The following is a 17,525-nucleotide window of genomic DNA, read 5'->3' on the forward strand; positions in this document are numbered from 1 at the left end:
ATTTCAATTTTTACCTTGTCACAACATACACTGTGGCTTGATTTTTGTTGACCAATTCTGTGAGTGAGACTTATAAGATTTTACAGTCTAATGACAGATAATTTTGCTTGTCAATGGGAGCTGCCTTTGAATGTACAATGTACAAGTACCTTGTGAGCAGAATCTCCTCCAATCTTCCTAGATAAGTTGGAAAGAGGAAGGATGACTCTGCCAGCCGCCTCAACATCTCGTGTTGAGCATGTATTAAAAATTCAAATGTAGGAGGTGTCAGTCATGCGTGACCAATAACCACAAAACCACAAAACAAAGACTCATCACTGACCCATCCATTTCTTTGGATGAGCTGCAAATCAAAGAATGTCAAGGCAGCTGGCAGTACTTCTTCCTTCCTCTTCCTAAAACCTGCTCGCAGGGTAGGCCGCTTTAGGAGACAATTGTTTTAATTTCAAGCCTTGTTTAACTGCCGAATTATTGACTCCATTTTATGTTACCTGCAGAATTCCCAGGGATGACGGCTGGTGATGGAGAAGATGAACCTGGTGAAGGAATTCCAGGGCTTCCAAAAAGAATATCTGCAAGTACCAAAATAATTTTATGTGAAGAATTAGGTTCATGTTGAAGTCTAAAATGAAATGATAACAAACTGTGTTGACTTTCAACTTGCTTTGAAAGTGAAACTTATTATATACTGTTAACACTGGTAGATACACTGAACTTGTAGATAAGCTGCACCCAGAATTTATAAGCTCAAGATCTACATGTTTATGTATTTGGAAAAAAAAAAACAATTCTAATGAAAATTCATAACTGAAGTACTTCATTCTGTGAATGTACAGTGTAAGCTTAAGGTAAAGTCCATGTCACCTTTGATCGATCATTCAATTTGCAGTCTCAACAAAACTCAAATACACATTTTATTTCTAAAAAGTCCCTACCATTGACAGCTGCACCCCAATTTTGGACAAAATGTAACAGTTTCTAGATGTGGCCTATGTACCGGTGTTTATGTAGGATAAAACCATTGACGTCCAAACCGGCCGAAACCGGCCAGACTTCATATTTTACTCTGTCTAACGCCAGACAGTTTTACTCGTCAATGGGGAACCCCTGGGAGTCAATGGGTTAAGGTGAAAAGACTTGTCTTTACAAAGATGTATTTGAGTTTGGATGCACTTTAATTTAAAAAAAATGACTGTTTGTTATTTTTATTAACTGGATTTTTGTTTTACAATGCACATGTAGGACAGTCTATTGCCGTAGGTACAGCAACTTTAAAATCCTGAGACTTGAATCAAAGCAGTTATTTCATTTGTATACAAAGTACAAGGTGTCAGACAAACCCACTTTTGAAAAGTGAGAAAGAAAGAAAAATAGGAATACTAAAAGTCTAGAACCATAAAAAGGCAGGGGTGGCAAATTTATAACAAAAAGTTCATGCTTGGACTTGAAATCCTTGCTGATCGCTTTTCTCCCTACATGTCCCATTAAAAGGAAAGCCAGTTCCTAGCAGCAACTGTCAGATCAGGCAGGATTCTGCACTGGACCATTCTTTAGGGAATGCTTTAGAGATATTTCCTGTTCACAGGGACACTATGCAATACTCTGCCACTGCACCTGGATCACGCACATGTAACCAAACCGGGACATGTAAACCTATACGTGACACTAGTATTAATAACGTGAGTGACGAAGATGAATCAACAAAATGCTATCCACGCAAAACTCAGGAGGTCCAACCCAAAGACCACATCATTGATCTGGTATTAACTCGGCAAAAATAAATTATTTTTCTTACCTACGTCAGCATCAGAAGGTGGTGAGGTGGAAGATTCTGACAGAAATGAATCTGATGACCGATTCCCATATCCTTTGCCTGATCAGAAACAAAATAGCAAAAGTGCATTAGAGCATAAGCTTTGCAGAAGATACAACAAAGATGGCTTCATCAAGAATGCACTGGACTTTCAAGCAGGAGGTCGTGGGTTTGCAGAGATGTATCCAGAGTGCGTCATTGCACCCTGGGACGCACTTGTTCTTCTTTTGGACGCATAGAATATAGAGCAAAAGGTCCAACTGGACAGAGGAAAAAATTGAATGTTTATGCAAATTACAAACACCAGGAAAAACATGCGAACAGCATATTTCACAAGGAAATTGAACAGTCCCATTTCTCACTACGGAGACATGACTGACTTCCTTATATTTCTGCATTTTTGTAGTTGAATGATTTCATTTTGTAAACAATTATGTCCAGCTTTGAGGAGTTAAGTTCTTGTGTTTGAATTCCCACATGTTGCATGACATGATCTGAGCTGTTTTTTTAGGCAAGACAATCGGCGACACTTTCAATCTGCCAATGATAATTAAACATTTCAGTCAAAGTTCAGTTTGTTGCATGCTTTCCAAGCGAATTTCAAGCATTTATTTGTTTATTGTGAGCGAAATGACAGAGAATCCAACGCTGAAGTATCTTAAATGTTTGTTTTGTGCGACCCTGTTGATACTAATTCCAGGTGCCCACGGGTCATTGTCTCGGTTCTTGTTTTGCACGTAAATTGTCTGTTGTGCAAATGATGCAACTTTTTCGGAGATAGTGTTAAAAATAATGCGTTTAACAGTTTCAAAGAAATTGATCATTTTATTTTACATATTCGAGGGGAGGGATAAGACTTTATTTTTGTGCAATTTAGAAATCTGAAAGGAGACTGCAGCAGCAATTAAGAGGCAACAGATTAAAATATTAATTCTCGACCCCAAAATTTTGCAATGGTCCCCCAAATTTTTCAAGAAGGGGTCCCAAATTTGACAATCTGGATACATGTATGGGTTTGTATCCTTGCCAGACTTCAACCCTTTAAGGCCCGAGGGTGAGGGAGGGGGGGGGGGGGTGCATTGACGAGTAAAATCGTCTGGTGTTAGACAGAATTAAATCTGGCCAAATTTTGTCTTGATATGATTACCCTAACTATAACTAAGTACAGAATATGTTTATTTGTGTGAAAAAAGGAGAAACAATTTTGAGCCTCTTGTCTCTAAGGGGTTCCCCATATGTGAAATTGAGACAGGTATTCAGGTTTCTCATTAGAATTTTTAACAGCTCTTGCTATGCCATTTTCCGCTGTAACAATACAAATGATTGACAAACTGATCTGATGTGGACAATTTTAAAGCCATGACACGAGCGACACCCATGATTGGTGTAGATAGAGTAAAACCTGTATCTTTCTTACATAATGTAAATGTGGAAAGGGCAAAATAATAGCACTTTAGACATTAGTGAGCAAGGGGCTATGTCACATTATCTTAGGGTGTTTAGGAGAAATCTCTGACTAGTTAATCACAAGTTTAAAACTCGAAAATGGTAATGTGGAATTCCTTTACTTATAAAATTATTGTTATTCATGACAAACACAATGATTCTGAGCAAAAATGACCTTTACCCAGGTGATTTGCCATAAACTTGAAAAACGTAGTTGGGAAGGTTAGCACTTTTGAAGTCTATTGCTTCTCTCCCCTCCCCCCTGAAGAGGAGGCAGACATGAACTTGGAAATAGCCTATTACATTTGCATGACATAGCCCCTTTAAATAAAAAGCAAAATCAATCCTTTGCCTGCTGCCTGGCCTTTTATGAACTCCCTGAATTGCAACTTATTCATTTAAATTCTTTAACCCATGATTTTCCTTACTTTGTTTGTGAATATTGAACTGCTTCATGTTCAGATAGCTTATCGTCAAACGGACAATGGAAGCTTTGTCCAGCTGAGATGTGATAGCACTTGGTAGGGGAAGTAGTTTAGCCAGCTCATCAAACTGAGCATTCTCTTTACCCCGTCTGCTTCTGGCAGCATCTCGAGATCTCTCTTTACGCTGTTCAACAGCTCTAAAATACAAATCAAAGGTATCCTGTGGTAAGCTCGTGGAGTAAGTAAGATACTGCATCAGGGAGGTGATATAGCAAATTATCAAGCCTATAGAGTGGTTACAAATACAGTGTAGTATATTATATTGAACATATTTTATTGGTAGCCGAATAAGATTATTCTTAACGACCATTTAACAAATGCATGAATGTGCCTAATGATAATAATAATGCGCTTTATTTGACCATCTTGAGTGAAAAATACAATGGCGATACAATATTAAAAATGCGAGAAAAATGACAAATAATAATCGCAATAATATGTTGAAAACTGTATACATATACACACATAAATATATAAAAGTTATATTCCACAAAGTTTATGAGATCTTGGTATGAAGGAACGTTGGTGCCTGTCAGTTCCTGCCTTAACTACCATTTAACGAATGCATGAATGCGCCTGCCGTACTTGAGACGATCAGAAATCATTACAAATTTTCCCGATAGCTTTCCGCGAGCTAAAAACAAAATTCACTTGTCATGATGAAAATCAGGAACTAGATACCGTACACTCAGGTTTTTAAATCTTATTGTTATTATTTTGTTTCAAATACATTTACAACATCTCCTACAAGGTACAATACTGTCAACCAAAAGCCACCTAAAGATACTGTATGGCTACCCCACAAGACTGGAACTTAGCGACATCTTGAACAACCTAACGTTTGTGAGATGTGACCTCCGTTTATTGTCCTTATCTAAAAGACGGTAACTCATGAGCATAAACTTGTTTGATTTAAAATCTCAGAGAGATAACATGTACAGCTGTAACTAGGACAATACATTTAATATTGGTCTGTTCAAATTTACTTAACATGTCAATTTTATTTCCAAATAATTCAGTCCCACTAATAAAAAGGTTAATATGGCACTTACTAACTTTGTCAAAGGGTATTTGAAAATTCCAAACAATATAAATTTGTCTAAAGGATCATAACAATAATTAATTTGGTAATTGTAGAGGTTCCACTCTACAGTGTAATACAGTCATGCACACTACATATATGTCATTTAACCCTTGGAAGGATAAACTTGCATAACAGAGACATTGTGAGATAAAAAGGTTAAATTACTGTGAAGAACTTAGAATCACTTGTAACTTAACCTGTTTCCTTCCCCTGGATGCCAACAACACATTAATTTAATTGTTTATACATTCTTGCATACCACTGCAATACTCAATAATTAACGCAATAAAAGAAAGCTTTTCAAAAACCAACATTCAACTTGTTTTACTTTCATTGTTAATTTCAGTTTACAGTGTCCCCAATTAGCGCTCCAGCGCTAGAACGACTAGACACTTAAATAAAGTTCATTTCCTTTCCTTTCCTTAACATGCAGTCCTACAATACTGAAAATATGTTGATCAAAATAATGTCACGTTCCAGTTTTCAATCATACACATACAGTAAATTGCTTTTTACAAAGCTGATTGTGAAAACTAATACACCTTATTCCAAAATGGCCACTGATTTATGCGGATACAAATTGGCCCTTGTTGCCTCGTTCAAGATAAAATATTCTTTTGAATTTTAAGCTTAAGAACGAGGCATCAAGGGCTTATTTGAATAAAAACAAAAGAATATTTAAATGGCGGCCATTTTGGAATATGGTGTATGAATCTGAGGCAATAGGCCATTTTACAGTTCTTTGCTCAGCGACCTAGCCTATGAATGGCTGCGAGGCTGCCGGTGACCTTGCATTGATACAGCCCCCACTGCTTTTATCATGTAAATTATGTTGTTGTAATTCTAATTAGTCCGTATTAACATTACAAAAGCATGAAGGTTTGTATCAAAACAGGGTCACCGGCAGCCTCGCTTTCATTCGTAGGCCAGGTAACTTAGCTACAACTGTAAAATGGTCTATTTGCCAAACTTTTCAGGCAAGGGTAAAATACACCGTAATTATATAACTCATTGTCTTTATTTATTTATTTTGATTATGACTTATATTGATATATAGACTTTGTTATTAACAAAAAAATATTCTGCCAATTTTAGAATCAATATCTCAACTTCTAAGATAAATTCATAGAGAGTGTCATCAAAGATGTTAGTTGAGTGAATATCACTTACCTAGTTTAAATTAGATTTGTGCTTGAAAGCTGATTTAAAGGCTGCCAATTGGCAATGTTCTCAAAAGAGTTGGATTTTGAGGGTGATCGAACGTTTTTGAGAGGTCTCTTTTTTGAACAAAAAATGCTTGGATCTCAAAATACCCTTTTTTTCACTCTCAAGGTCACCCAAAAAAGAATTATAAAACTATACACAAAAAGAGTACAAAATTCAGGGAATGTTGAACGGTCACATATATACTCAAGTTAAATCTGCGGGTAAATAAAGATATGATATGATGGTATGATATGACAACAAAATGTATGACTGCAAAGATATAACAGGTTTTGAACCACAGTAAAAGTTGCTCTAATGGTTAAAAAATAATGCAATAAATGCCTTTTAATTTGTAGGCTTTTCTACAATGTTGCACCAAGTTACAAAATACAGTTGACAGCTAAAGCCAGTGGATTGATTGTGAGCAATAAGGTCAACTTTGTTAGGTGGAAACCTGGTGTTGATCATTGAACCAGTGAAGTATCGAATGCCCGCTGTGAGGACATCTTTATATCATCCAATGCCTGCTGTGAGGACATCTTTCTATCATTGTTTCAAAACTATAGTTATGTATACAGTATCAGAAAGCAACTTTGATATGCTGAGAAAGATTGAAATTTAATGGGTTTCCTGTTGATCATGACCGGAAGAATAATATTTGCCAAAGACCATCCCCCTGGTCTAATGTCTCGCATGGGACCAAAAGGTTTAAGTAGGTGTTAGTAATTTCCTCAAAATATGAAAAAATTACTTCCTTGCACAGTGCTATAATTACTAAAATGAAAGACATTTAACAGCAAAATAAGTTATTGTATGTAGTTTCTTGCATCTGTATGTATTTTACACGACAAGTGTCCTACAGTTTGTACGTTTTGGCATTCTCTTTTATTAGCAAATAGTGGAATTGACAAGTCATTGTTCATAGAAAGGAAAACTCTTTTTAAGGTACTATGTACATGTAGTTTGATCTAAAAACATGTTTGTTTTGTACTCATCATGGATCATACACCAACAACTCAAACTACCGTGTATTATGCACTGTTACTAAGTGTATGAAGTAAAAAAATTATATCAATAAAATTCAGCAGACCTGACTACACAATTTTTTAGTGCATTAATATTTCATAGCCAGAACTTTGATAACCTTGTGAAGGTCAATACTGGACAGCAAAGTTAATAAAATTTTTATTGGAATCAAAATTTAATGTACATGTAAGGACTGCACGTACATAGTTTAAACTAATTAAGGTTTCCCTGCTGAGTTCTTCAACCCAAGGTCAAATCTGAAATCTTCTGTTCTGTATGATGTACTCATTTGTACATGTAAAAAAGCAATTATCATAGATTTATCAAACATGTCATTTTATTTTTACTAGTTCAATTTTGCTGAAACATCAGAAAACCTTTGCAAAGGTCAGATGTGCAACATGTCATATGCAAATTGGTTTGAAATCCACGACAAGTTCCCCACATGAAATTTGCATAATTTAAGGAAAAATAAATTTTGCTTCAGTGAATCCTGAAGATAAAATTCTCGTACATGTAATTATTTTTCATTTTATTAACATGTATGAATTTACATACTTTAGATGCTATCTTTAATTCACTGATCTGTGCACAATTAGACCAATATTTCACTGGCTTAAGAAAATGACTTGATTGTTCTTAAATTTGCAAAAATATGTTGACAGGATTTGAAGCCAGTGGCCAGTCTAACAAAGAACAATCATAATAATTATTATTCAAATTTATGCTGTAATTTTAGAACAGGATGGTGTTAGTGCAAACGAGAATGGTTGAAATTCTTTGAAATTTAATGCATCTCAAGTGGCAATTCCACTTTATACTACACAAAAAATAGAACAAACTGAAGATTGTCAACATACATTAGTAACCATGACTCATTCATTAATAGTCATTAATATTTTGGTTTTTCGGGCTGTGTGTAATTGGTGTTTGCATCACGTATTCCTTAGCCTTGAAATGCGTTCCTTGTTATTTTTCAAACAAACCAACAAACTAATTTATGTATGAGCAGCCACTGTGGTCAGAGCAATGAACAGGCATTTTTAAGTTACAGATGTCTTAAACAAGAAAACTTTATCATAGACACAACAATGGCACAGTGTGCTTTACGTGCAATTCGTGATCAATACAGTGTATATAGCCATTGATGCATTCAATGGTTAACCACAACTTTTAGCATCTACATGTACATTTCACAAGCCTATACTTGGCGCTCACTCTAATTAGCCACAACATTGTTAGTTGCATAGTTAGTTGCAAAAATCCTAAATTACAGTACATGTATGTTAGTGACAGCTAAAATAAATAGGTCTTTGAAATTAGGCCAATTTTGAATATCAATTTTCACTCTAAATTACCCGGCACAACAATGCCGCAAAAAATATACTATTATACAATTATGACATTGAAAAATTCACTGTAAGTCTGCTAACACTCAATCTAGAGCTTTGTCAAAAAACATACCATATCAACATCACACTGAATGCATCAGTGAGTAATTAAGTTATAGAGTGTCAGCAGTGAACAATATTTTAATTAATGCACACATTTTGTAATGCACAAGTTAAAAATTTTAAATCTAACATTTAGCTTAAAGAAGGTATAGTTTTTGAGTAGATGTAATTGTAGAGGTTGTTAATCCATTGACTCCCGATCATGAACCGCACACCCACTGACTAGTAAAATCGTCTGGTATTAGACAGAGTAAAATCTATTTAATGTCTCAGTACAGAAGTCAATAGGTTAAGAGTTTACTTTCCCTTATACAAGAGACATAATTTTAATTAAAATCAGTATTTGTTGAAATCTTCTTTGTACATGTGCATGTTCATGTATCTAGATTGTTTATACCGCCGTCTGTTTGTCAGAAATTTGTCTCTCACCGCCGGCTACTCTGCCTTGATTTTCACTCAAACCCTTGTAAAAGATAAGAGTGACCGCCGCTTACATTGATTACCCCAGTCACTACATCAAAAGTTATTGAAAGCCCTGTCATGTGGGGCTGTGTCCATGCACACAGTATGCGTTAATGACTTCAAATGGAAATATCAAAAATAAAATTATTGATGACTGAAACTACTGGATGGTGAAAGTTAATTCCATCCACAGAATAAAACTATATCTAGTCTTTGAAATCATGGAACAAAAACATTAGCCAACTTAAACGTGTCATAGGAATATAGAAGAATATAATATTTTTAGTTTTTCTCTGGAGCCTTGAGCACAACCCTCGCTTTTATTTCCAAATGTGAATTTAGGTATATCAAAATTTAGCTATTCTACAGTGTATGTATATACCCAGATGTCAAACAAAGCCTCAAGAGAGATTACATGCGGCAATTTTGTAAAGCCACATACATGTAAGCCCAATCGCTGCCAGACACTAAAAAGTGTACTTGGTCGGGAGGTTTTTTTTGTCAGTGTCTTCTGTTTTCCATAATTACTGGATTGGCGTATGGCAATCCCAGTCGGAAATTGGGTAGATTTTTCCGTTTTATTCCTCTTTAATACATGTAAGATACAATAGTAATCTATTGTTGTGTGACATCCACAACGTGTGTTCTTTATTATGAAATAAAGCTGAAATTAAAATTTCAGGTTTGCTAACAGTGTTCAAGTCTATCACTGCCAACTCAAAAACAAGCTTTCAACACCAACAGGTCAATAACATGGCTTTCAGAACTCATTATTTTTATTTCTGATGGATTAAAAATTATCACTGGATAACAGAGGCACGACCTTTCAAAAGATAACCTCAACACAAAACAGACATGTAAGTCACTTCCTGTTTAGCTTGTCTCGCAAACAAAAACAAACAATACACTCAGGTAAACTGTCTATTCAGTTACACTGTACTTTATTCTTGTAATAACGTCAGAATGAGATCAACCTAGGACTATCCAACAAACGAAAATAAAGAGATATTTTGAGCTCAATGGAATAATTCAATTGTACCAAGAAAATAACCAGAGGCCATGACTTATATCAACAGCAATAACACTGAAATGTATGCCGACAGAACAACTCTTGTCACTAATCAACATACTAAAATTAAACATGAAAACAATGGTGTGAAAGAAATAACAAGGAAGAGGCCAAAAGCTAATTTTCACGCTTGCAAAGTCAATTGGAAGATAATACTATTTACAGCTACATGTAGTCGCAAAATTGTGTTGTCAGCGATTTATTAAAACAAAATATACACCAGCAATACTTGCGTGTAAAGAAACCGCTGAAAATGGCGAATGACCAAAGGAATGGAGTTTTGCACGTAAGACAGCAGCTAAATTACGCTACAATTACGCTATCTTCAGATTGAAAGAAAATTCACAGCGAGAAACAAAATAATTTTGTCATTTCTTTATTTATTTTAGCAAAAGTAGCAGCAAAGTGACAACAGCTAACCCTTTTGTTTTGAAAGAGCGAAGGTAAAAACACAAGTCGCAAATTTGCGACCTCTCCAGATATTTAAGTCACAAATGCGACTGTATTGGTCACAATTTCGAGCCCTGTACTGAAATATCATTCTTACCTATACACTATCCCTGATTTTTATTTTTAATCACATTATATACAGTGCACATTTAGGTAGACAAGTGAAATTACCCTGTTTGGAACTACATGTACTAAGTTCCAGCTGTTACTTGGCACAATAACTACTCTCAAAACACAAAGACCAAATGAATATTCATTGTAAAAGACACTGAGAAATAACAGTGAGTTATTTTCTCCAGAGGTGGATATTATAACGTTAAATGTTCAGTATCAAAACAAGAAAAAAACAATCTTTGAAAAAACATGGGTCATACCAATTAATTTTTTCTGGACACATGTCACATGAAAGCTTTCTACAACTGAATTTGAATGTCACTTTTTTCGCTTCATAACAAATTCCTCTCAAGGATTCAGTATTTATTCTAGGAAAATGATTCAGTAAATAGTATTACGATATGAAGAGAAGTTTTAAAAGATAGCAGAACATTCGTTAACAATGTGAACTCTTTTGTCTATGGATTATGCATATTACTTGAACGTCTGAATAACTTTCGAGGTCTTAAATTTAAAAAATGGATACACCAAAATGGGGAGTAAATTCAAAGTCTGTGGAATCTTCATCGTATGATCCTCTGTTGTGCATTAACAGCAAATTTGTGACACATCAGACAGAGGTTTGAAAATATTTTTTCCCTACGCAGCTGGCCCTGGTAGAAAATGCAGCTGTGATCGCTTTGTGAACTCAAACACAACAATCTTGCCATAGGCTAGACAAAAGTGGTAAGAGGTCCTGCAGGCAGAGTTAGGCTGCCTGTAACCTGCTTTGTATAGGTAAATAATCACATGAGGCTAAGTACTATTAAAGATTAATTGCACGAGTGTTTTGCCAAAATTGCCCGAGTCGCAAAGCGACAAGGGCAATTTGGAAAATTTCCAAAACACAAGTGCAATTAATCCTTAATAGTATGAGGACTTGTGCGATTACTTGTTTATCAATAAAGGGCAAGCCCTCTCTTGATTACCAAAAATGCCCTCAATTGAGAAAAAATGCCCTCTGTCTCAGCCAATCAGCGCTCAGTAATTTTGCCCTTTATTGATAAAAATTGAAACGGCCCTGGATCAAAAATTAATGATTCTGGAAATTAAAAAACCAGCAAGCAGAATCTACCGTAGCTTTAAATTCATTCTAAGGACTGTAACCTACTGCTGTGAACGGAAGTCTGAACCTTAGGACAACCTGGATCGAAACTGTAGTCGAGGTCGACAACTTCCTTTTATTATACATGGATAACTAGGGGATTGAAACCAAAACAGGAGGACCAATTGGGGCAAAATATAATGTTAAATACCAGCAGACATGGTTTGCCAAGCTGCCAAAAAGGGTTTTTGCAGGATGAGCAAATTTGTAGCCATTTTTCATCCTCCAAAAACTAAGCAGAATAATTGATACTGTGTCCCAAATCACTGTGGATTGTGAACTGTTGCTGTGCTTTTAGAACACTGATTGGTTATCATCTGTGAAATTGATTGAAGCCTAAAATAGTGAATTACAACATATTGCGGCTGTGCTCAGATGGAAAAAGCATGACCCACACCTATGAGCAACAAATTCAAACAGTTGTCAAACACAGTTTGCAGCCCCCCCTTCCCCCCCCCCCACCCCCAACGGAATGAATGTCTAATCCTACCAGAGCCCATATATAAAATGTACATCTACAACCTTGGTCAAAACTGTTGGGACAATTCCTGCTTTCCCCTATTTCCCCATTACAATCATGTTGATTTTTCTCAGAAATCAAGATCCGTTCATCGATCGCTCACATGTTTCAACCTTGTTCATATAACGATGGAGGCATGATGTACAGTAAATTCTCTACTTTTCACCCAAAATTTGACAAGTGTCTTAAAAGTCTTTTGACCCGGATTGTCTGAAACTGAGTTTCATCAAACAAAACTGGAAACAGTATCATATATGTCCTCAAAATAGTGAACAATTTGTAACATTGTGTTAAAAACTGTTTTATTGTAGTAAGCCTGTTTTATGGAAGCTTAAAACCAGTGAAGAATATTTTTAAGGAGACTCGTTCCCAGACTCTGCGCATTTAAAGGCCTCTATTCGAGCTGCAGAATCATTTGACTTTGCTAAGCAGAACTCGACTCCTTACAAGTTGAAAGACAACAAATCGCATAGACAATAAAATAGTACAAGGGAAAGAGCCACATTCATGCCTCTGTAGATTTTACTTCGCCAAATTTCCTGCGTGTCATCTTGCTGATAAAAATCAGTGTCATACAAAACTGAATTGTCTGTGCGAGACCTAAGCCATCGTTGACAATGGCAAAAGTTCTCACTCCTAAAAAAACACATTTTCTGGTTGTGCTTTTGATGTAGCTACCAGAATATATGGGGTGTTGTGTTATACATAATACTTTCACTGATCTTTAATTGGCATTCATTTCTGAACAAAGAAACGCTTAATATATTTTTCAACATTTCTCGGTTATTGCAAAAATAATAAGGTAACATCCAATTTGATCTTTTGCTGTTTTTAGGGTGAGAAATGTTGAAAAATACAGATCCAGTGTTCGTTTAAAGCCAAAAGGCGCTTGCATGAATAGAAAAGAAAGAGTTATGTTTTTTTGTACAGTCTTTTTTAAAAAGTAATTTCTACTTAATGTCTTCCTTTAAATAGCCGACTAATGTGGCCGAGAACTGTTGACTGCTCACTGTAATGCAACCCACCGTTTTCACATTCTGAGACAATTCTCTAAAGAGATTCAATGAACCTAGCAGGCCTTGAGAACAATTATCAAGAAATTCTTTTCTCAGACAACCCTGGTCAAAACTGTTGGGACAATTCCCGCTTTCCCCCCTCCCCCCCATTACAATGTTGACTTTTCATGGTCTCCGAAATCAAGATCTGTTCATCGATCGCTCGCATGTTTCAACATTGTCTAGGGGATAGGGGGGCGCAAAAAAGGCAGCGAAAGAAGAACACGCGTTGTTCATATAATGATGGAGGCAAATACAGTAAATTCTCTACTTTTCGCCCAAAATTTGACAAGTGTCCCGAAGTCTTTTGACCTGGATTGTAGATGAAGAGAGGAAGAGTTACATGTAAGCATATGCATCACAGTCTGTGTTAATGAATGTCTAAAGTTACCAGAGCATATATATGTACATTGTATAAACTGTACATCTAGATGTACATGTAGAAAGGAAGACTTAAGCACATGCATCAAATTCAATGTCACAGAAATTGAGTCAACCCACCAGAACTGTCAACCAAATTACTGCTTCATCCACAAGGGAATGAACTTTAGGACAGAATAAACTACATGGTAATTGGAAAAGGTTTTTTTTTTAGTGTTGGTGGCAACCATGAATTGAAAATGAAAAACATCCTGTACATATCAAGCAAATTAACCAACCCTAAAGGAAAGACAAAGTTCTTAATTTTACATGTACAATACAAGTCATATGGTAAAAATGTTACCATGTTCTACTCTCCATTTATGGCATTGAATGTATACATGACTTTCCAGTTTCAATGAAATGAAATTGAAAGCAAAAATTACTACGAAATTGAAAGGTTGACTATTTACAGACACCTTGTCTAGGAGAACTAAAAACATGGAAATCGCTATAGGATTACTAACTGCTTTAACAATTCTTCTGTCTAGGACATCCTCAGGAGCAACAACAATTGCGTACTGTAGATTAAAGAAAACCGCACAAACCAAGACTCACTGCAAATACTTGTAAGAAGTATCACCCACGTGGAATAGATTTAATTTGTGTTTGACCTTCTTGAGACGCTAAAATTAAACTGTATCAGACCACAAGATTAACAGCATTTATCAATGCTAAGAATGAGACTGTGAACATCTTCAATTTAGTTATAAAACAACAAAAGGTGCTCCTCACAAAACAACAGAACAAACAGTTGGAAATATTATATTTTCATGCACAAATGCCAATCAATTGGAAATGATTTGTACAAACTTACCCATGAAAAGAATTGAGCTTAAAAATGAAAACGGCTGAACTCTGATCAATAGAAATTTTTGGCACCACAGGTGCGGAAATTATCTGATTCATGTGGTGTTTTAAAAGGGGATCAGTTAATGTTCCTTCCTCTCTGTGAATTTACAGTAACACAACCTAAAAACTCCACTTGCAAAAAAAGTCACCTCATACAAAGACAGAACTTTTCTGATATAAGCAGAAAATAGTGCCAAACAAATAATCGAGCGGTATGATATCGAATCGGATCCGAAAAACGTTTTTCGTATTAGATAAATCTCTTCCCAGGCAGAATGACAAAATGACGTCTGAGAAACACGATGTCCTCTTCGATTTAAATACACCGCCGACATCCACAGAGACGCTAGAAAATACATTCAATATTCGTGTTTCAGAATAAGTAAACTGATCAACGAAATACCGTTAAGCTGCAAGCTAATTAATCACGCATAAGATTTCGACAGTTCCGAATCCACCGACGTACTCGAAAGTAAACGCCTGTACGGTTTCAATTCCACCAGTTGACTTACATGTAAAAAAAGACAAAAACTGTTACGTACCACCCTAAAACCACTTAAAAATAGACGCCAAAGAAACAGAAAGACTAAGACACGAGATCCACAATTTTTTCGACGATAAAACATCCTTAACGCAGCTGTCAGATCTAGTAAAAGACGAGGTTCACTCACACAACATAAGTAACCCAATGTAAACAAAAAAAATCTCGTGTGCGGGCAAGACCACTCTAAAATGTTAAAAGTTTCCAACTTTAAAGCGAAGTAACTAATGCGAAACCACGAATCAAGGGTTGGGAAATACAAAATTAATCTTGGAGGAAAGATGAATCGAATCGCGTGATTTAAGATTCAAAAGTGGTAGTTCTTCGAGAGGTCTGTTGCGAATACAATAGTTCGAAGTTTTAACATGCATTTCAATCGAATGTCTACTTGTAAGCAAAACGCCCACAAATCTTATCTTATTCGTTTAAATCATGCCCAAGGAACTGAAATCGATGATTTTCGAGTTCGAGACGCACTCTTACGGGCAAGGAAAGAGAGAAACGTTTAACGAAACTTGGCAATTAATATATTGATGCTCGGCTAATTTATGCACGGTAAACCGGTCCGTTTTGAACAAGGCTGCGACCACAAAACAAATTTTAAAACACTTGAAAAACAAGTCGATAGTCTTCAGAAATGGCATTATACTCACAAAAATCAAATGCTGCGGTATTCTGAAGCCCTCTTGTCACACAAAGCAGCTTTCAAAGCGCTGATCAACGGCGAGGTTGGCCAAGAGACATTTACCGTAACTCTCTTCGACACCATAACTAAACATGCATGCATGCAAACAGCACATACAGGTCTTCATTTCCGTTTAGTGCGAGCTTCAAACGTAACCTAAAGACGATGGCAGCTGTTCATATTCAGAAATATCTGCGAAAGCTGTAGCGATTTCAACTACGGCTGTCTCGCTTGCACGAAGAAATTTACGGAAAGACTTAAGACGCCAAATGTGCTATGTATTTACAAACTAGACGTATGACTAACCTTGAATTGTCTGTGCTCTTGGTTCTAAAAAACAAAAAACAAAAGCTTTATTAGGTAAGCTGACTACTCAGTGCTTCCGATGACAAAAGCAGGCATCGGTAGAGAAAGCTGCCGCCTCATCGGAAATCAAATTGAAATAGTTGCCATATTCAGTTCAGATGAGCGCTCTTGGTAATTCTACAACTCGACGCGCTAGAATCACACATGTACCTCGGTTTTTGCTGTAAACGCTTTACGGGCGGCATTTCTGCAAAATTTGTCCACAGCTAGGACCTCACGATCCTCAACCAGTAGCTTATGAGCTCTCAAGGGCGCACAAAGAAGATGGAAAGCAAAAACATCTCCAAAAACCTTCGATTCCAAAGGTTATTGCAAACGACCAACTCTCAAGATGGCGAATGTTTATTTGACTGACGGCGGAAATACTATGCCGCATCTTTCCTTTCTCGTCACCTGATTGGCTTCGAGTGGCCGTCGATTCACGTGATATCCAATCCCGGGGGGTTGCAATCAACAATTCCATTTTACTTGAATGAAATCTACAAGATTTGATTTGTTTTGTTGATTTCCTACGATGACGACAGTGCCTATCTCAGGTTATCGAACAGGAAAATGTGCGCTTAAGGCAACCTCGGGAGATCATTGATAAGAGAGTACATTTTCCGTCTTGGAGACAAGAAACCATGGAATTAAACTTCTGCCTTAAAAGGGCAGTCAACTGTTTTCGATTGCGTGATTGAAGCCCAGCGCTGATAATGCACACTGCTGAACAACAGAACGGTCGCTAAACGCAGAGAAAGCAAGTCTGAGATTTAAAGTGAGTCCTGCCGTCACATGTATACGGATGAAAAACGGAAATCTCGGAGCAAATATTTACATAAGCATAAAGAAAAGAGATATAATTAGCCAACATTTCGATCACGAGTTTCCCCCCCGGTTTTGTTGGGCAATGAAGGCGTACGCTTTTTCACCATTCTCAAGTCCTCGTACTCATTCATACCTGAAGTACTTAAATTAAAAAGAGACTTGATGCATTTTTAAGATTTCTCATTTGATGAACAAAGCGTCTGGAACTGGAAATTCGAGAAAATTTCCCTCTTGTTTTGTTTGACAGGGTCCAGCTGGAGGCGATATCTTCCTTAGGATTTTGCATTGATTAAGTTGTTAAGTAACTCGTGTTGTAGACAAATACAACTTGTCAACAACTGAAATTTGAGTTTGGAGTTTAAAATCCAGAGAATTTTCACAAGATCTCTTTAACATTCAAGTGCACTAGAATGATCTGAGGCGTCGTTTTCTCATACATGGACTAAAACCTAATGGAAAGATGGCAAATTACGAAATATTTTTCTTGTTTTTACTGTTTACATAATGTGTCAAGACCTGCATTCCG

General features: G+C 36.3%; 2 protein-coding genes across 24 annotated transcripts in view; one reads left to right on the forward strand and one right to left on the reverse strand.

Moving 5' to 3' along the window:
* The window catches only part of LOC138049308 (uncharacterized), a 43,673-nt gene extending 33,816 nt beyond the window's left edge, over positions 1-9,857 (forward strand). For 8 of the 20 annotated variants that reach the window (XR_011132352.1, XR_011132329.1, XR_011132328.1 and 5 more), the window contains one exon: positions 498-1,571. Coding sequence is in view for 2 of the 20 variants with exons in the window: in XM_068895530.1 (XP_068751631.1) it covers positions 6,391-6,438 (48 nt within the window). In the remaining 18 variants the exon portion in view is untranslated. The other 12 variants (XR_011132333.1, XR_011132339.1, XR_011132342.1 and 9 more) reach the window with 10 other exon arrangements.
* Positions 1-17,525, reverse strand: part of LOC138049302 (uncharacterized) — a 44,377-nt gene that overhangs the window by 18,389 nt on the left and 8,463 nt on the right. For 3 of the 4 annotated variants that reach the window (XM_068895520.1, XM_068895518.1, XM_068895519.1), the window contains 4 exons: positions 16,133-16,156; positions 3,688-3,881; positions 1,796-1,873; positions 492-572 (listed from right to left, as the gene is read on the reverse strand). In XM_068895520.1, coding sequence (XP_068751621.1) covers positions 492-572; positions 1,796-1,873; positions 3,688-3,881; positions 16,133-16,156 — 377 coding nt within the window. Of the gene's footprint in view, positions 1-491; positions 573-1,795; positions 1,874-3,687; positions 3,882-16,132; positions 16,157-16,342; positions 17,195-17,525 lie in introns of those variants that run through there. The other variant, XM_068895521.1, reaches the window with a different exon arrangement.

This window comes from Montipora capricornis, chromosome 5, assembly GCF_036669925.1.
Source record: "Montipora capricornis isolate CH-2021 chromosome 5, ASM3666992v2, whole genome shotgun sequence".
Classification (NCBI taxonomy): Eukaryota; Metazoa; Cnidaria; class Anthozoa; order Scleractinia; family Acroporidae; genus Montipora; species Montipora capricornis.